This window comes from Mastigoproctus giganteus, chromosome 3 (genome assembly GCF_048544385.1).
Source record: "Mastigoproctus giganteus isolate SK-2022 chromosome 3, ASM4854438v1, whole genome shotgun sequence".
NCBI classification, from domain to species: Eukaryota; Metazoa; Arthropoda; class Arachnida; order Uropygi; family Thelyphonidae; genus Mastigoproctus; species Mastigoproctus giganteus.
The window spans coordinates 68132573-68153668 of record NC_143577.1 but is presented as its reverse complement, the minus strand read 5'-3'; the positions used below and the strand labels follow the sequence as shown (position 1 = coordinate 68153668).

The following is a 21096-nucleotide window of genomic DNA, read 5'->3' as shown; positions in this document are numbered from 1 at the left end:
GAGGTGCTCTCCCTGATCACTACTGAGCACACTCTGAGTGTGCATGCCAGTACTTGTCGAGCCAGTGTTGCATGAAGAGTTTTTTAGCCATGTGTCACTGACGATTATTTTGAAGCAAGTATCATGTCGGACATACAGATTGAACAGTGATATGTGATTTGTTAGTGTCAGATAGGGCTTAAGTGCATCGGAAACAGTTAAAGAGATGAATTAAGCATATGGTGTTGAGTGTCTTGGTAGGAAGGCCATATTTAAATTACACAAGCAATTCAGTGAAGGCAGTGGGTCTGTTGTAGATGACACAAGACCTGGTCAGCCTTCCTCCTCAACAACTCCTGAGAAAATTGCAAAAGCCCAGAAAATCTTGGATGAAGATGAATTACACTTTGTGAATTAGCTCTTAGAAGGTCCATTTCATTTGACTCCAGAACAAAAATAGCAAAGGGTAGACTTGTGCAAAGAAATGCTTGATCATTTTGAAACATAGTCAAAACTTCTAAAATCGAATAGTGACTTGTGATGAAACTTGGATTTTTCACTGTGATCCAGAGACAAAACAACAGTTGAATGAGTGAAAGCACTGATTCACCAAGACCTAAGAAATTTCAAGCTTCTCATTCGGCCGACAAATGGTTCTTGCGTTTTTTGACATAAAAGAGGCATAAAATGTGTAACACATTTTCTGCCTCATGGAACAACTATGAATAAGGAAACATACTCTGAGTGGAAACATATTCATGAGAAACATAAAGAACTTTCTGGTGTGAAATGATTTCTCCATCAAGGCAATGCCAGGCCCCATACAGCTAATACTGTGCAGCCAGTGATCACTGCCATAGGTGCCAAGGTTCTGCCACATCCCCCTGATTCACCAGACTTAGCACTGTATGATTTCTTCCTGTTTCCACATCTGAAGAAAGCTCTGAAATGCAAGCATTTTGCATTCAATGCATTCACAGAGCCACAATGGAAGCATTTTGCAGCCATTTTGAAAAATGGCTTGCAAGAAGGATTTAATGTGTGGTGGTGAAAGTGTGTATAAGTTCAAGGGAGGTTATTTTGAGGAGTAATCCACAGAAGATTTAGATGATGACAATTAAGATCTTGCACCAGTCTGCGAATTAAATGATCACCCTTTGTATTTCATAGTCCTATGCATATGGACAGAATTAATATTTTAGTGCATTTTATTAAAAAAAAAAAAGCGTATCGTGAAAGTCTCAATGACAGATATTGTGAAATTTTAAAATAAATTGCTATGTGCAGAAATTCGTGTTGCAATGTTGATCAATGGAGAACTGGCAGAACTGGAGAAAGAGAGGTTGCATCAAGATGAGCAGGCATCCACAAACCAGCAAGAGTCATCTGAGAACAGTCTGTATCAGTGCTGCTTTGAACATAATGGAGGAGAAAACCAAATGTGAACAGATCAGCACAAAATGAGAGATGCAGTTGCTGGTTATGAACATAACGGCAAAGGTGTCATCTCTTAATGCACCTTTTTACTTCAGTCGGCGGGCCTGCTCAGATTAGAGAAGCAAGCTCCCATGGGATTACAAGTTGTTGCCTCCTTGGTCTCCTCCAAAGAGGAACTGTAAATTTTTCCAGCCACTGTTCAACATAGCTTGATTTGTGAAGCAAAGTTCTACATTTAAGGTAAAATCCAATGCTTTTACTTCTTCATTTTTAATTTGTTTTTTATTTAATTTTTTTATTTGTTAATTAATAGTTTTTTTTTTTTTTTTTTGTATTTACAGGTTACCTGTATTTTTTTACTGTACTATACTTTCATTTCAATTTTCTATGAAAATAATTTTTTCTATTACAATACATGTAAATTGTCATTTAATTTATCTGCATAAAATATACTTAGGAATTGTTCCATTGGTACTATTTATAATGGTTTTAATTTGTGTAAATCTTTGTTTACGCACAAACTTGGCAGTCATGTATAAATCATGACTGCTGTGTGCGTGCATGCATGCGTGTGGGTGTGTGTCTCATCTTGCTGCATGCATGCATATCTTGAACCTGCTTATACATATTGGAACTGTTTATTTGTGGATACTAAGAAATTGTAGAAATTTTGGTATATGGGTTTTAGAGAGATTGCAAGCCTTATGATTTTTAGGATTTCTCACATTTTTAATTCAGTAATTTTGATGTAGCTTGTGGATTAGTATATGTGTATGTGTTTTAGGAATGTATTAATATTCGCATGCTTCATTAGACTATCTTACATAGTACGTATGTGAGTATTCAATATTTGTAAAAGAATAAGAGAAGTTGCCTCAATATGATATTAGCATTAGCATTAGTAGAGGCATTTGATGCAAGAAAGCAAGCTAATGCAGCATCAGCCAAAAAAAAAAATAATAATAAATAAATAAATAAAAAATAATCACTTCCACTTCACCCCTCTGTCCATTCGAAATACCTGTCCAGCTGAGCCTTAAACTTATTTAGGCTATCAACTTCCACGACAAGGGATGGAAGTCTGTTCCACCAACAAACCACCCGCTGGCTAAAGGCAAATTTCCGCACGTCTATCCTACATCTGTCTTTCCTCAATTTGAATTTATGCCCTCTCAGGTGATTATTCTGAGCAAGAGGAAGAATCCCATCAGCATTGAGCATGCTCAAACCATTCAAGGCTTTATACACCTCTATCAGATCACCTTGCTCGTGCCTAGTCTCCAGACACTGTAATTTGCAAAACTTAAGCCTTTCTTCGTAAGAGCATCCCTTTGTTCCATTCACGAATCTTGTTGCCCTTCTCTGTACTCGTTCCAGCAGCTCTACATCCTTCTTGAAATGAGGCCTCCAGACCTGTATACAGTACTCTAGGTGTGGCCTGACCATTGCCTTATACAAGGGATTAATCACCTCCTTATCCCTGCTAGAAAAATTCCTATACATCATTGACAATACACCATGAGCTACTCTTGCAGCCCGTCTGCACTTCTCAGAGAACTTCATACCTGCCTGCACAACCACCCCCAGGTCCCTTTCATTCTCTACCACTGTCAGTGTAGTACCCCAGAGTTGATACGTTGCTCTGGGGTTGCTGTTTCCCATGTGTAGTACTTTACGTTTGTCAATATTAAACTTCATTTGCCACCTCTCAGCCCATCTGCTCAACCTTTCCAGATCCTGTTGCAGCAGCATAGTGTCAGTAGTGTCCTTGACAACCCTGCCAACCTTCGTATCATCTGCAAACTTGGACATTAAGCTTGATATACCATCATCAATATCATTTATAAATAATGAAATCAATAATGGACCCAATACTGAACCCCGAGGGACTCCACTAATAACATTAGTCCACGATGAGCAGTGTCCATTGATTACCACTCTGTCTTCTCCCCCTCAACCACCCCTTTATCCATAGCAGCAATTTGCCTCCAATGCCACACTGCTCCAATTTGTGCAGTAGTCTTCCATGTGCAACAGTATCAAAAGCCTTTCTAAGATCCAAGTATATAATATCAAAGTTATTCCCTGCATCCAGTTCTTTTGTGACTGCATCATAGTATCCAATCAAATTGGTCAGGCAAGACTTCCCCTTAACAAAACCATGCTGTGTCCAAGCTATAACTGAAGTCTTGTCTAGATGATCCTGCAGTGCTTCTTTAACCAGTGCCTCCATTAATTTTCTGGGAACAGAAGTTAAACTCACAGGTCTATAATTACTTGTCAGCCTTTGATCCTCCTTTGTGAATTGGGATCATATTTGCACATTTCCAGTCCATGGGTACCTCCCCTGAGTCCAAGGAAGCTCTCATAATTATGGCTAACGGTTTGCTTACTTCCTTTGCTGCTTCCTTTAATATAACTGGATAGATCCCATCCACCCCAGGTGCCTTTCTTGTGTTTATCTTCAACAATTTCTCCTCCACTTTACTCTCAGTTATTTCAAGATTCTCTAGCTTACTGCCAGAGTTGAATACACTTCTGGCATTCCCCTCGCTGAATAACTCCTCATGTGTGAATGTCGATGCAAAATATTCATTTAGTTTGTTAGCTACCTGAGCAGGATCATCAATAGTTGGCCCATCGATATCAAGTGGACCAATCTGATTCATCCCCTTCCTTCTAGAGTTTACATAAGTAAAGAACTCTTTGCTGTTTTTCTTTGCATCCCTTGTCAAAGATTTCTCATAATCTGCCTTCGCCTGCCTAACCTCCTTTGTAACTTGGTTACAGATCAACTTGTATCTATCATAGGCTTCTGTGTCACGTGTTAATTTGTATGTATCCCATGCACACTTCTGTATGATCTCTCCAGAAATTAAAACGAAAACAAAAAATAAATCGAAAATCTTACATTACAGTAAGAAATAATTAACAATAATTAAAAATCAGATGAACACAATTAAAAATCAATTTAATGCAATTAAAAATTAAGTAAAAAATTAATTGAACGAAAAAAATTCAAAACGATTTTCCTTCCTGAAGCTGACAATGCTTTTCGACCGTATGTAGTGATCACAGGAATAAAAATTACCGAATAGGGGTGAGCATGGAACTTAAATAGGGATTATTTGTCTTCGTGCATGCGCATAAAGGACCACCAGTCAGAGATTAGATATAGCTGCCGAACATTAACAGAATTCTCATGTAATTTAATTTTCATGGTTTCTGCAATTAATAGTCTCGTATAATTACTTTGGACACAGTGTTTTTGCCTCGTTAAGCAAAAAAGTATGTTTTTCATTAACGGCATGAAAGGCTAATAAGACGAGTTGCAATCACCACAAAAAATGTATACTAGGTCATTTATTTGTGTTCAGAGCGAGGAAAGGACTATGCGATTGTTCAGTATCGTGTGTAATTTCCGTATTGGCCTGGCTCCAATTTTAAATTCGTTATCTTTAAAGAATCTGTTAAGTTGTTTGTGCACTGTTGAACACATGGGACAGAAATAAAGTATTTTTTGATATTACTATTGTTGATTGATGTATTTTTTCTATTCTATCCTTAGTTTGTACCTTAATTCTGTCTATTGTAGCAAGTGGGTAATCCCTGTTTAAGAACCTGCTGGTTAATATTTGTATTTCTGAGCCCAAAGCAGATTCCGTCGTTGAATATTTATAAGCATTGAGAAATTGATTAAAGATAATCGATCTTTTGTAGGTGAACGGGTGATAGCTGTTATAATACAGAAGCATACCGGTGCTTTTAGGTTTACGATATATGTTAAATTGGATTTTATTTGCGTCCCGATTAAATGTGAAATTTAGAAAATTTAATGACTTAGTATTCATATTTCTCCCTCTCCAATCTAAATTTGAGTCTAAAATGAATATTATTAAATGAATGTAAAATACCTTGGATAGTGCTACTATCGGTAATGACTAGAACATCATCTAAATACCTCCCATAGTATGTGATACGGGGTAGAAAAGGCATCAAGTGTATACATTCAATCGTTGAGAGATAGGTCTCTGATATTAGGCTGCTCAGGCTTAATCCCATTGGCAAACCAAAAATTTATTTGTATAATTTGTCGCAAAAGATGATATAGTTGGCTTCAACTAAGAGTAGGTGCTCATCCCTGTTTGGTAATTTTCATTTCTGTGATCACGACATGCTGTCGAAAAGCATTCAGCTTCAGGAAGGAAAATCGTTTTGCATTTTTTTCATTAAGTTAATTTTTTACTTAATTTTTAATTGCATTAAATTGATTTTTAATTATTGTTAATTATGTCTTACTGTAATGTAAGATTTTTGTTTTTTTTTTTGTTTTTTTTTGTTTTTGTTTTAATTTCGGGAGAGTGTCATGCAGAAGTGTTCTACATATCATATTGAGGTAAACTTTTCTTATATTTTTTACAAATATTGATATCTACGTAGAACGTATTGAGCATTACAGCTCTGATTCATACTATCAAATTCATTTTTAATCTCTTATTGAGAGTATTCAATGTATCTTAGGAATGTATTATATTACATGCACTTCCTTAAACTGTCTTTGTTTACCTTAATTGCAGGCAACTAGTGTTTGGTCCTTCAGGCAACAGCAAAGGTCCACTATTGTTCTTATTGGGTACAGTCTGCTTTTGGGGCTATCCTATGTACATTTTGCGGGTACTTTTCCTTTTACTATGATAGTCACCTTATGAGAAAAATTAGTAATGTTTGAATGCATATAGTAAATATTAATGTAATTTGATTATACTTACCATATTTACTAGTGTAGAATATTTTATGTGGCAAGAATGACAAAATAAAAGTATTTTGTTTCACTTTTATGATGATTATTCTATTGGAAAGCTTTAAAAATTAAACATAATTATAACAAATTCTGTTTAGTATTGGAAATCATTTTTCTTTTTATTTCCTTTTTACAATCTGATATGCTTTAATATAATATTTATTTGTTCAAATCCTCAAATTGGGTCAATTTGTGATAGAACCATGCTAACAGACTGCCAGATTTCAAAACTTTTTGGATTTTAGATTAACTCCCTCATGTCTAAGAATATATAAATTCATACACCGACCATTGAATAAATTTTAAAATTTAATATGACTACAATCTTTACACAAAAAAAAAAAAAAAAAAAATATTTACAATAAACTATTACGGAATGCTAAAAACTGTAATAAAAGATCATTTACAATAAAATTTGCTAAAATATAAAACATTAAAAGCGCTAAAAATCTGAAGCTTTCGGGAGCGTCAGCTCCCTTCTTCAACAGTGATATGACTTCCTGCAACATCTCCTTAAGCAGCAGGCTCACGGTACCTCCACACGTGGTATTTCTCCACGTGGTTCAATCGGCACATGGTCAGAACTGGAAGCGGAAATGTCTCGGGAACGTGGCAAAGAAAATCGTTCATCCGACCTTAATATAATTGTTTCAAAGATAGGATTAATACGTATACCTCTATCTCTATTTATTGTATTCCTACTGGATGAACTAATCCGTAAACCCTCGAGCCATTTACGCTCCCAGTATCCATGTGCACGATCCAAAATAATAGCGTCCTCCGGGGAGATTTGATGCTGCTTCTCCCAAAAATGTTCGGCCACAGCAGACTTGTTGTATTCAGCAGTTCTTATGGCATTTAAATGTTCCCCCAGACGATCCCTGAGCCGTCATTTTGTTTCCCCCACATAACACTCCCCACAATCCAGGCATTCTATTCTATAAACCACTCCACTACTAAGATCTTTTGGTACGCGGTCTTTGACCTGAGACACAGCTGTGCACAGCCTCCGCCCAGGAAGCTGTACACGGCGTGTCCCATAACCCCGTAAAATTCTTGCTAGATGTTCAGTAAGGCCCGGATAGTAGGGGATGTATGCGGTGGCTACCGGAACGAACGACTCCCTACGTTCGGGCACTCCTCTACTATATCTATCCAGGATCCTCTGGGGGTATCCGCACTTTCTAAGTTCTGCCGTGACACGATTAATTTCTTTTTCTTTATCCTCAGAAGTGGTACAGTGTGATCTTACTCTGTCAAATAAAGCTTTTGCAACACTATTCTTATATTGTCCAGCTTGTGCTGAATTGAAATGGGTGTATTGACCTCTGCACATGGGTTTTTTAAAAACTGACGTCTTAAGTCTAAAACCCACCCTGGAGATCAATACATCCAAAAATGACAGGGTACCACCCGTTTCCACCTCTGAGGTAAATTGTATAAATTGGGAGAAGCTATTAAGCCAGCAAACGGCATCATTTGACCTGAGGCACAGCTGTGTCTCAGGTCAAAGACCGTGTACCAAAAGATCTTAGTAGTGGAGTGGTTTATAGAATAGAATGCCCGGATTGTGGGGAGTGTTATGTGGGGGAAACAAAACGACGGCTCAGGGATCGTCTGGGGGAACATTTAAATGCCATAAGAACTGCTGAATACAACAAGTCTGCTGTGGCCGAACATTTTTGGGAGAAGCAGCATCAAATCTCCCCGGAGGACGCTATTATTTTGGATCGTGCACATGGATACTGGGAGCGTAAATGGCTCGAGGGTTTACGGATTAGTTCATCCAGTAGGAATACAATAAATAGAGATAGAGGTATACGTATTAATCCTATCTTTGAAACAATTATATTAAGGTCGGATGAACGATTTTCTTTGCCACGTTCCCGAGACATTTCCGCTTCCAGTTCTGACCATGTGCCGATTGAACCACGTGGAGAAATACCACGTGTGGAGGTACCGTGAGCCTGCTACTTAAGGAGATGTTGCAGGAAGTCATATCACTGTTGAAGAAGGGAGCTGACGCTCCCGAAAGCTTCAGATTTTTAGCGCTTTTAATGTTTTATATTTTAGCAAATTTTATTGTAAATGATCTTTTATTACAGTTTTTAGCATTCCGTATTAGTTTATTGTAAATATTTTTTTTTTTTTTTTTTTTTTTTTTTTTGTGTAAAGATTGTAGTCATATTAAATTTTAAAATTTATTCAATGGTCGGTGTATGAATTTATATATTCTTAGACATGAGTTTTCCCGACCTGAGAGGCCTCTTTCAGGATATAACTCCCTCATGAATTATTATACTGCATAAAAACTTATATTTTTATTGTAATGTACATATTGTACTATATACATAAAATAAAGAATAATATAAGGGTGGATGGTGGTGTTCAATATAATTGCCCCCTCTTCTCAGTATTATTTTACAAGTATATTTTTGCATTTTCTGCTTTAGTATGTTATGTAAACAGAACAATTTTCCTGCACTATAACCCCCCAATCAAAAAAAAAAAAAAAAAACCCTGTGATAACTTGAATTAATACAGACATTACATGAAGAATGCCAAACAATGGAACAGTGATCTTATGTGTTTTGAAAGATATCTATTGGATTAGATCAGCATGAATAAATGAAGCACTCGCTGCTAAGTACTTCCTTTATTCCTAACAGCTGCTGACATTAGAAGTGAGTTAGATCAATAGTCATGTTTATTTTTCTCATCTAATTTGCTTTGTCAGAAATAAAATTAAACAATCAAATTTGCTTAGCCGCGATGTTAACAATATATATAATGTGAAAAACTATATAAAGTAATAGTAATTGATATAAACAAAATTAATATATTTTATATAGACAGTAAAAGAAAAAACCTGTAACAAGAGCTGAAAATCACACAAATTCATTTAAGACAAAATGCATACTGAACAGTGCTATTTAGGGAGTCGCAACTATTTATATAACATTAAGAGACAAAATCCCTTTGGAAGGAAACCAGTATGAAATGCCTTTATTGAATGAGAACATCTGGTATCCATGTTCTTCAATATTAAAAAGCATATGATATGGCTTGGCAATGGGGAATCCTGCAAGATTCCATAATGCCATGGAATATGAAATCGGAAAAAATGATGGCATTGGAAAGTTACAGAGCAATAAAAAGTATGAAGCCTATAACAGCTACAAATTGATCTGTAATAGTGCCACAGAAAAGGTTAGGCTGGCAAAGAGAGCAAAGAGTGGGGATGAGGAATTCTTCACATATATAAATGCAGAGAAGAGAAGGACAAACCAGATCGAATCATTATGTAATGGATTTGGGATAGTATTACATAACCCAGCTGAAGTTGTAGATGAACTCAATGGTTACTTTGCATCAATAATTACAGAAGAAAAACCATTTGTGTCCATAAGAAATTATGGAAGTGAAGTTGAAAAAAATGCAATTAATGAAGTTGAAATTTCATATATTTATTTAATGATAAAACATTCAAGCCTACAGGCCAGTAAGACTCCTGAGGTTGATGGCATATACGCTATAATCGTGGGGAAGTGGCAAGTGTATTGAACCATTAAGGCTAATTATGAGAGCATCGCTGGACTCGGGAGTAATTCCTTTGGATTGGAAAAGTGCTAATGTATCTCCAATACATAAGGGTGGTTCTGAAAGTGAAGTGGGAAATTACCAGCTGGTCAGTCTAACTTCAGTAGTAAGAAAAATCATGTAGACAGTGATCAAGAGTGGAATTCAGGATCATTTAGATATAAATGGAATTCTGAAGGATACTCGGCATGGTTTTGTAACGGGAAAATCATGTTTAACTAAAATGGTTAGATATTTTGACAGGGTCACTCAAGAGCTGGGCTTAGGGAATAGTTTTGACATAGTTTATTTTCAGCAAAGCATTTGACTCAGTCTCACATGTTACTTTATAAGCTGGAACAGGTTGGAATCGCAGGGAAAATCCTTAAATGGATTGCTTCAGGGCAGGAGGTAGAGGGTTGTGATAGATGGTTATTCCTCAAATTAGGTTGATGGAAGAAGTGGGGTTTCCTAAGGATCAGTATTAGGACCACTATTGTTTTTGATTTTTATAAATGACATCAATGAAGGGGTAGAGGGCATGAGTCTAAATTTGCAGATGATGTAAAGATTGGTAGAGTTAGCTAATGATCACTGCCAAGCAGAGCTTTTTCAGCATGACCTAGACAGACTTCAGGGATGGTCAGAAAGATGGCAGCTATGCTTTAATCCAGCAAAATGTAAAGTATTACGCCTGGGGAACAGTAACCCCAAAATAACTTTTACACTTGGTGGAGTTGAACTAAAGCCGATAGTGGTGGAAAGGGACTTGGTGTCATGATTCGGTCAGACGTGAAGTTCTCCGAGCATTGTAGACTGGTTGCAAGGAAGGCCATGGTGTCCTATTGATGATTTATCAAACAATTGCTAGTAGAGATAAGGACGTCATAATCCCATTATAGTGTGGGCCATTGTTAGACCACAGTTGGAATACTGTGTTCAAGTATGAAGACCACACCTAAAGAAAGACATTGTGCTTCTTGAAAGGGTGCAAAGACAGGTAACTCACCTTGTGAAATCAGGAAAAAGCCATCCATATGAGGAAAGACAGGCACCTTAGAGGAGACTTGATTGAGGTGTTTAAGGCTCTGAGAGGCATAAGTAAAATGAATGAGGATGAAATTTTCATGGTTGTAAATGATTCTTGAATTAGGGGCCATAATTTCAAGTTATGGGAGGAGATGTTTAGACTGGATTGCAGGAAGTTTTATTTTAGCCAGAGAGTTAGAAATTACTGCAATACATTGCCTACACTAGACTGGATTGCAGGAAGTTTTATTTTAGCCAGTGAGTTATAAATTACTGGAATATGTTACCTGCATGGATGGTAGAGGCTGATAGTTTGGGGAAATTCAAAGGTCAGCTGGATAATTACCTATGGGAGGTGGGAAATGCATAGGTCGTCTATTTCCTTTTCTCTTATTAATTATTATTATTTTATTTTTATTATTATTATTATATTTTTTTTATTATTTTTATTTTTTTTTTTTGGCTGGTGCAGCATAAGCCATAGGATTCCTTGCACCATGTGGCCATTGCTAATACTAAGATCTGTATAACGGGACTCAGAGGACATCCCCCACTCTTAATTAAAAACTTCCTGCCAAGCCAAATTTTTCAGGTCTTGGTATGACCCTCTCTCTCTCTCTCTCTCTCTCTCTCTCTCTCTCTCTCTCCAGTTTTTTTTTCCAGGAAGAAGGGATTCCTCAAGGATGGATCTTGAGTGCCACATTATTTGCAATGAAATAAATTTAATCATAAGACAGTTACCTCCCACAGTGGCAAATGCTCTTGATGTAGACAACTTCGGTATGTACATCTTTTCAAAATATCTTTTCAACACAAAAAGTGGGGGGGGGGTGTAAATTTTTGCCATAATCTTCATCATGATCTGAAATTAAAACTATTTTCAACATAGTTACCACATATGTTTAAGCATTTGTCCCACCATGACACTAATGTAATTGTCCTGCCACTGAAAAAATTGGTGTCAAGCACCTTTACCTAAAGAGTGATTTCCATCTCCTTGATCCCTTGAAGGAGGCAAGTGCTCCTTCAGGAATCTAAAAAGTGCTACTAATGAAAAATATGCAATAATAATGCTTGAAAAATTTTAAAGAATACAAAGAAGCTTGTTGGGAATTGTCATAACAATATAAATCTAGTTGCAGTAGTGTCAATTGTATTCTAACAAGTAACAAATTTTTTCATTCATATAACATTCACCTAGTACAAGAACTTTGTGGTGATAACATCAATTGTAGGTACAATTCTGTGAATGGTTTCTGTAGGATAAACATTGTTCAGTATTGTTTGGTGATAAGGGTTTGATTTATCTTAATGTCCATGTTAACAGAACATAACTTGAGATCCTGGGCTGATAAATAACCAATTATTTAACTATACCAATATGGACTGGAACAGTGGAATGCATATATAATTCCCATATAATGGTGTCGGCAGGAATATAGGACATGCAGCAGAGAAAAAAAGTATTGTACTAAAAGTAGTGGGACCCTCCTTTTTTGAAAATACTGTAGTGTGGGAAGCATATCTGCCTATACTTCATGATTCTAAGGTATGAGGAATTCTTGCAATCATGCAGGAATTATTGAAGTACATGGCTGACAGTTTTTTGATGAAGAGTTTCCTAATAAATACATAAGAAGAAATTTGTATGATTGAATGGCCATCACAATCACTGAATCCAATGCCATTCTGTTTCTCTCTCTGGCAACATTTGAAATTGTATCAGGATTCATTCAAGAATTATTGCGGAACTACAGCAGAATATATCTGAATGTGCAAAAAACATTGAAGAAATGTTATTATATTGAGGGTTTAAGCATTGTGTTTTCTTAGACACATGAAGTATAGAAATAAGTGATGGAATATTAGAAAATTGGCTGTAATTTAGCACAAAGTGAACCAACATAAACATTTGTTTTTACATTTCCCCAATGGTCTGGTTCTTTTGAGCCAAATTAAAAAAAAAAAAAAACCTGTATAATTGCAAACAATTTCTTTTGTTGCATTGATTTTGTAGGGTAGCTGTTATGATTTTCAGATAGTTTTCACCCTCATATGCTCTTGTTAAGTTATTTCATTTTGTATATGGCATGTGACTTTTGAGACATGCCATATAAACTTTTAGTTTATATGAATGACACTAATTACACCATGTGAATTGTTATAAAGTGAATTTTATATACAAAGAATTGTAGTATACAATTATTATAGTATATTATAGTATACAAGCATACATAACACAACTGTTTATATATATAAACAGTTGTGTGATATATGCTAGAAAGCACTATAATGCCATATAACCCATCTAGTCTCAGATCAGTCCACCAGCAACTGACAGGATCTCACAGACTCCAGTGATGTATGGTACATGTTAAGCAGATACTACAGCAAAGAGATTGGGTATGCTGTCTAGTGTTTATCGTGGACTAAGGTTATTCAAGATGAATAAATGAAAAAGTACTCAGAAAACATCTTTGAATGGATGCAACTGCTGCCAAAATTGCAAGGTGCTCCAAATCCATAGTGGATTATCAAGTGCAATTTTTTGCCAGACAACAGAACAGTTAATCTCTGCATTTAATGAGAGAACATCGCAATGCATCAGTACCAACCATTCAAAGAACCCTACATACAAGGGATGCACTACAAGATCAGAAGACCTTCACAGAGGCCACTGATCTTGGTCAACAAGAAATGGCTGCAGGACTGGAGGCAAGTTATGTTGTCCAGTGAGTCCCAATTTATGCTATTCATTGCAATGAAGAGTGCACATATGGAGGAAACCATAAAGCACTGGAACTATCATTTTATGCACATATAGTACAGACTGCTGGAGAAAGTGAATGATGTAGGGCAGGCATGTTTTTATAGAATACTCTTGGTTTCCTGATTCCACTGGAGAGCACCATGTTTTCCAGACCACATTCAAAGAGCATTTTTACAGATCACCTGGCAATGTTGCATGGGACAGCTGTTTTCAGTACGATGCCGCAACCATCCATTGTGTCAAATATATGGAAATGCAGTTCGAGAAACATAAAGAAGGTTTCAAGTATTTACGCAGTCTAGCCCAGTTCCATTGATCATCTGTGATATGTCCTAATCAAGGAGCAAGGTAGTATGCTTAACATCTGGCAGCATTTTTATATTCTATGTTGAGTGCTGTTATCAGCCCAGTCAAGAAATAATCAAACACAGGTCCTCTGTACATATTAAAATGTTCTTGTTTCTACTCCAGCACAACTACCAGGTCAGTGGAGTTTACAATAAATCAGTACAAATGTTAATCATATTTAGTAGTCATGGGCTTGAACCCCGTCCCACTAAAAGAGTGTGTGCTGCTGCACTTGCACTCCTGACCACTCGGCTACATGGCAAATTATTCAAGAAAGCAAGCTTATAGAGCATCAGCCAAAAAAAAAAAAAAAAAAATTGTTCCAGCTTTCATTCTTTCCTGGTTGTTCATTGAAATCAAGAAGCCTCATAACTGCTAAGTAATTATGTTACATGGGCATTGTACTTTTGAAAACTGTAACCCCTTTGTACACAATAAACCTTTAAAACAATTCATATGGTTTAATTACTGTTATTCTTATTTCACATTAATTCTGTAGCAAGTTTCTCAGTTTCTGAGTTTGCAATATTTCTATAATAGAATATAAAAGGATACATTGTACACAAACCTTTACACAGTAATATTATAATGGAAAAACAGGCATTCCTCACAGACTTGATTAACATTGCAACAATGACATAATGCACATTGATATACTCTGGTCATGAAAAGTATGCTACTTGGTTTAGGTGTTATTCTTGGTTACTATAATTTCACTAGTGTGTTATTCTTTATAATGTAAAATAGCTTTGACTAATGAGATTAGCATTACAGAATGGTGCTAGTTTATTGTTGATAATTTAGCATTTACAATAATAGTCCAATTTACTGCACCCTTCAGCCTTATAATATTAAACACTTAAATGGATTTTTTAGCAACTGTAGCAATCTGGAATACAATAATTTATTGAGATATGTTCTGTTTATACCACAGCACAGTTAGTAGCAGTTTGCAACTAGTTATTATTTGACAAGAATATTATTAATCATATTTAATAGAATATAAAGAGATGAACTATGGTCAACTTACAAGAACTACTGCTGGGAGTCATAGCAGAACAAGTAAATACATGGGCTGTGTTAGTGTAGCTAAGAATGAGAACAGGTGCATGAATATTTGAGTGTACACCAATGCTAGGAGTATAGTAAATAAATTTGATGAATTTGAGGTACTGGTCAAAACATCAAAGGCAGATATTGTTCCGATATCAGAGATGTGATGTCACACAGATATAAGGAATGCAGAATTGGAATTTGACATCCAGTTTACGTGGGTAGAGTGCGCAATGTTGAGTCAGTTTAGTGTGACATAAGCACTGGGAAAGCAAAATTGAGAGTAGGAGTGTGTTATAGGCCTAATTACTTTGATGAGTATGATGAACAATTATACAGAAAAATAGTGGGCCAGTAAATTAGATTGTCTTATAATGTGGGATATTAACTTCCCAGATATTGACTTGAAATTGTGGGTTGGTCACTCTCACACTAGCAAGGCTTTTGTGGATATATTGGGTGATTATTTTCTATAGCAGCATGTTCTAGAGACAACCAGAGGGAGTAATACTCTTGATCTGATTATCAGTAGTGATCGTTCATGCATTAAGAATATGCAGAGAAAGGACCCACCACGTGACAGTGGTCACAGTGTGCAGATGTTGGTATTTACTCAAAGATGTAACTACCATCAGGTTTAAAGTGAAGGGTTTTTGCTTTCGTAAAGGTGACTAGAGTGGTCTCAGAGATTTTTTAAGTTCTATACGCTGGGACCAATTGATGATGTTCCCAACAGCCAATTCTAAATGGGAAGCATTTCAAACAATTAATCTTGGAAGCTTTTCATAGGTTTCAAAACTACGTTTTTCATACCAACTAGGAATATTGTTCAACGTTTAGGCCTAAATGGATGTCAGATGAAATGAGATGTGGCAGAGAAGAAAAATGTGTGGGATACATATAAATTATCAAATGACACAGAAGCCTATGAAAGATATAAGCTAGTCTATAATCAAGGACAAAGGAGGTTAGACAGGCAAAGGTAGATTACAAGAAATCTTTAGCAACAGATGCAAAGAAAAACAGCAAAGAGTTCTTTACTTATGTAAACTCTAGAAGGAAGGGAATGAATCAGATTAATCCACTTGATATTAATGGTTAAACTGTTGATGATTCTGCTCAGGTAGCTAGCAAACTGAATGAGTATTTTGCATCTACATTTACACACGAGGAATTATTATTATTATTAGCTGTATGGTGCACGGAAGCATGAAGCTTATGCTGCACCAGCCAAAAAAAAAATATTCTGAATTACCCTGGGGGGGGGGGGAGAGAGAGAGAGAGAGAGAGAGAGAGAGAGAGAGAGAGAGAGAAGAGAGAGAGAGAGAGAGAGAGAGAGAGAGAGAACAACAGTCAGATGTAGAAGGGAATCACCAAGAAAGAGAAGAATGATGATATCCAGCTCAGAACCCTGGGTGTGCCAAGCCCATACTCACCAGGAGGAAATGCCAGAGTTTATCTGGTAGCGAGCAAAATGGTTTTTAATAACTAAGAGCAAAGTGGAGCAGAAACTGTTGAAGATAAACTTAAGAAAGGCACCTGGATAGCATATTGGTGAATGGGATCTATTCAGTTATATTAAAGGAAGCAGCAAAGGAAATAAGCAAACCCTTAGCCATAATTATGAAAGCTTCCTTGGATTCAGGTGAGGTACCCATGGACTGGAGATGGGCAAATGTGACCGCAATTCACAAAGGAAGATCAAAGGCTGACATAAGTAATTATAGACATGTCAGTTTAACTTTTGTTCCAGGGAAATTAATGGAGACATTGGTCAAAGAAGCAGTACAGGATCATCTAGACAAGACTTCAGTTATAGTTTAGACACAGAATGGGGGTGATAAGGGGAAGTCTTGTGCGACCAATTTGATTGGTTGCTATGATATGGTCACAAAGGAACTGGATGCAAGAATAATTTTGATATCATATACTTGGATCTTAGGAATGCTTTTGATACTGTTGCACATTGAAGACTGCTGTACAAATTGGAGCAGTGTGGCACTGGGGGCAAATTGCTGCTATGGATAAAGGGATGATTGATTGGGAGAAGACAGAGAGTGGTAATCAATGTTCACTCCTCTTTGTGGACTAATGTTATTAGTAGTCAACATGGGAATTAGCATTAGTAGAAGCATATGAAGCAAGCTTATACAGCAACAGCCAAAAAAAAAAAAAAACCCTTCCCATTTCACCCATCCATGCGCTCCAGATGTTTGTCTAGTTCTGCCTTCAATTTATTTAAGCTGTCAACTTCTGCAACAAAAGATGGAAGTCTGTTCCACCAATCAACTATCCGCTGGCTAAGGCAAATTTCCACACATCTATTCTACAACTGTCTTTCCTCAATTTGAATCTATGCCCCATCAGCATTCAGCTTGCTCACCCCATTCAAGGCCTTATACTCCTCAATCAGATCACCTCGCAGTTGCCTTATTTACAGACACTGTAATTTAGCATTAGCATTAGTAGAGGCATATGATGCAAGAAAGCAAGCTTATTCAGCATCAGCCAAAAAAAAAAAAAAAAAACCCCTCTCCCATTTCACCCCTCCGTTCGTTCGAAATACCTGTCCAGTTGAGCTTTAATTTGTTTAGGCTATCAACTTCAACAACAAGTGATGGAAGTCGGTTCCACCAACCAACCACCCGCTGGCTAAAGGCAAATTTCCACACATCTATCCGACATCCGTCCTTCCTCAATTTGAATTTATGCCCTCTGAGGTGATTATTCTGAGAAAGATGAAGAATCCCATTAGCATTGAGCATGCTCAAACCATTCAAAGCCTTATACACCTCTATCAGATCACCTCGCCGGTGCCTAGTCTCCAGACTCTGTAATTTGCAAAAACTTAAGCCTTTCTTCGTAAGAGCAACCCTTTGTTCCATTTACTAATCTTGTTGCCCTTCTCTGTACCCGTTCCAGCAGCTCTACATCCTTCTTGAAATGAGGCCTCCAGACCTGTATACAGTACTCAAGATGTGGCCTAACCATTGCCTTATACAAGGGAATAATCACCTCCTTATCCCTGCTAGAAAAATTCCTGTATATCATTGACAAGACACCATGAGCTACTCTTGCAGCTCGTCTGCACTGCTCAGAGAACTTCATATCTGCCTGCACAATTACCCCCAGGTCCTTTTCATTCTCCACCACTGTCAGTGTAGTACCGCAGAGTTGATACATTGCTCTGGGGTTACTGTTACCCATATGTAGTACTTGTCAATGTTAAACTTCATTTGCCACCTCTCAGCCCATCTGTTCAACCTTTCCAGATCCTGTTGCAGCAGCATAGCGTCAGTAGTGTCCTGAACGACCCTGCCAACCTTTGTATCATCTGCAAACTTAGACATTAAACTTGATATCCCATCATCAATATCATTCATAAACACCGAAAACAACAATGGACCCAACACTGAACCTTGAGGAACTCCACTAATAACATTAGTCCACATTGAGCAGTGTCCATTGATTACCACTCTCTGTCTTCTGCCACTCAACCATCCCCTTATCCATAGCAGCAATTTGCCTCCAATGCCACACTGCTCCAATTTGTGCAGCAGTCTTCCATGTGCAACAGTATCAAAAGCCTTTCTAAGATCCAAATATATAATATCAAAGTTATTCCCTGCATCCAGTTCTTTTGTGACTACATCATAGTATCCAATCAAATTGGTCAGGCAAGACCTGCCCTTAACAAAACCATGCTGCATCTGAGCTATAACTGAATTCTTGTCTAGATGATCCTGCAGTGCTTCTTTAACCAGTGCCTCCATTAATTTACCTGGAACAGAAGTTAAACTAACAGGTCTATAATTACTTGTGTCAGCCTTTGATCCTCCTTTGTGAATTGGGGTTACATTTGCACATCTCCGGTCTATGGGTACCTCCCCTGAGTCCAAAGAAGCTCTCATAATTATGGCTAGGGGTTTGCATACTTCCATTGCTGCCTCCTTTAATATAACTGGATAGATCCCATCCACCCCAGGTGCCTTTTTTATGTTTATCCTCACCAATCTCTCCTCCACTTTCCTCTCAGTTATTACAAAATCATCCAGCTCACTGCCAATGTTTACTTTACCTACATCATTCTCCTTCCTGAATAACTCCTCATGCGTGAATGTAGATGCAAAATACTCGTTTAGATTGTTAGCCACCTGAGCAGGATCCTCAACTGTTGAACCATCAATATCCAGTGGACCAATCTGATTCATCCCTTTCCTTCTCGAGTTCAAGTATGTAAAGAACTCCTTTCTGTTTTTCTTTGCATCCTTTGCCAAGGATTTTTCGTAGTCTGCCTTTGCCTGCCTAATCTCCTTTGTGACTTGGTTACAGACCAACTTATATCTATCATAGGCTTCCATGTCACCCATTAATTTGTATGTATCCCATGCATTTTTCTTCTCTGCCACATGTCTCATTAGTCCATCTGACAACCATTTAGGCCTAAACCTTGAACAATATTTCTTAGTTGTATGTAAAGCCTGGTAGCCACCAAGATTAGTTCCTTGAATGCTTCCCATTTTGAGTTTGCTGTTGGTAACATCATCAGTTGGTCCCACTGTATAGAATTTAAATACTGTCTCAGACCATCATAGTCGCCTTTACGAAAAGAAAACCCTTCCCTTTACCTCTGATGGTAGTTACCTCCTTGAGTAAATCCCACTTCAACACACTGTGATCACTGCCACCTAGTGGTTCATTTATCTGCAGGTTCTTAATGCATGAAGAATCACTACTGATAATCAGATCAAGAGTATTGCTCCCTCTTGTTGCCTCACGAACATGCTGATGTAGAAAACAATCATCCAATAAATCCACAAAAGCCTTGCTAGTGTGCGAGTGACCAACCCACAAATTCCAGTCAATATCTGGGAAATTAAAATCCCCCATTATAAAACTCTCTGATTTACTGGCCCACTCTATTTCCCTGTACAATATATTATTATACTCATCAGAGTCATTAGGCCTATAGCACACTCCTACTCTCAATTTTGATTTCCCTATGCTTATATCACACCAAACTGACTCGACACTGCCCTGTCCATCGATGTCAACTGGCTTCACTTCCTTTGACTTTGTGTTTCTTAATTAATAGCATAACCCCTCCTCCCCTCCTGTCCTGTCTATCCTTTCTATATACATTGTATTCCCCAAATTCCAGTTCCGCATTACTTATATCTGTGTGACACCACGTCTCTGATATCCCAACAATATCTGCCTTTGATGTTTTGAGCAATACCTCAAATTCATCAAATTTATTTACCAAACTCCTAGCATTGGTGTACACGCAGGTATACATGCACCTGTTTCTATTCTTAGCTACCCTAACACAACCCATGTGTTTACTTGTAACGCAATGACTACCAGCAGTCTCTGAAATATCCTGCATCTTGTTTTTCAGACTTCTGCTCATTTGAATAGAAGCAGTGCAAGAATCACTTCCACCTCTGCCAGTGGCTACTGTTAATCTATTAGTCCTTGTATCCCCCCCAACTAGCAGTTTTCGGACCCACCTAACACTGCCTCGACAGCATCAGCAAAAATTCTTGCACCCTTTCTATTTAAGTGTATCCCATCCCTGTAGAAGCAATCTCTCCTGTTAACAAGTACAGTCCAGGCTGAAAAAAATTCTACCCCTTGAGCCTTGCACAATCCCTCCAGGGCCGAATTGATCGACAAGGCTCTCATCATATACTCCCTCCTATCGTGTCTGGGCAGAATTGCACTTTCAAGTTCAACCCTAATTCACGGCTTTTTTTCAACAGTGACCTGTACTTGCTAAGTAATTCCGCCGGTCTCCTACTCTTAATATCATTAGTGCCAACGTGTACAACTATATCACCTTTTGTGCCCTTAAAAGATGATATCCGCTCTACAACGTCATCAACCTTTGCCCCTGGCAGACATACCCTGGTCCTATTCCACCTATCCTTTTTTGCAAAGCATGTTCCCCGCTTCCCTGACAATAGAGTCACCAACAACTACTAGTTCCTGTGGGACCAGCGCATTCTGCCTAGGGGGCTGCCCCTGTGTTGCCTGATGACCAAGTGCAAGCTCTGGCGTTGATGTGGGCAGCTGAGAGCTTGATGGGCCCCTCAAT

General features: G+C 37.6%; 1 protein-coding gene across 1 annotated transcript in view; it reads left to right on the top strand.

Annotated features, from left to right (window-relative positions):
* The window catches only part of Patsas (palmitoyltransferase Patsas), a 207714-nt gene that overhangs the window by 151546 nt on the left and 35072 nt on the right, over window positions 1-21096 (top strand). The window contains exon 6 of the mRNA XM_090370000.1: window positions 5994-6090. Coding sequence (XP_090226126.1) covers window positions 5994-6090 — 97 coding nt within the window. The remainder of the gene's footprint in view (window positions 1-5993; window positions 6091-21096) is intronic.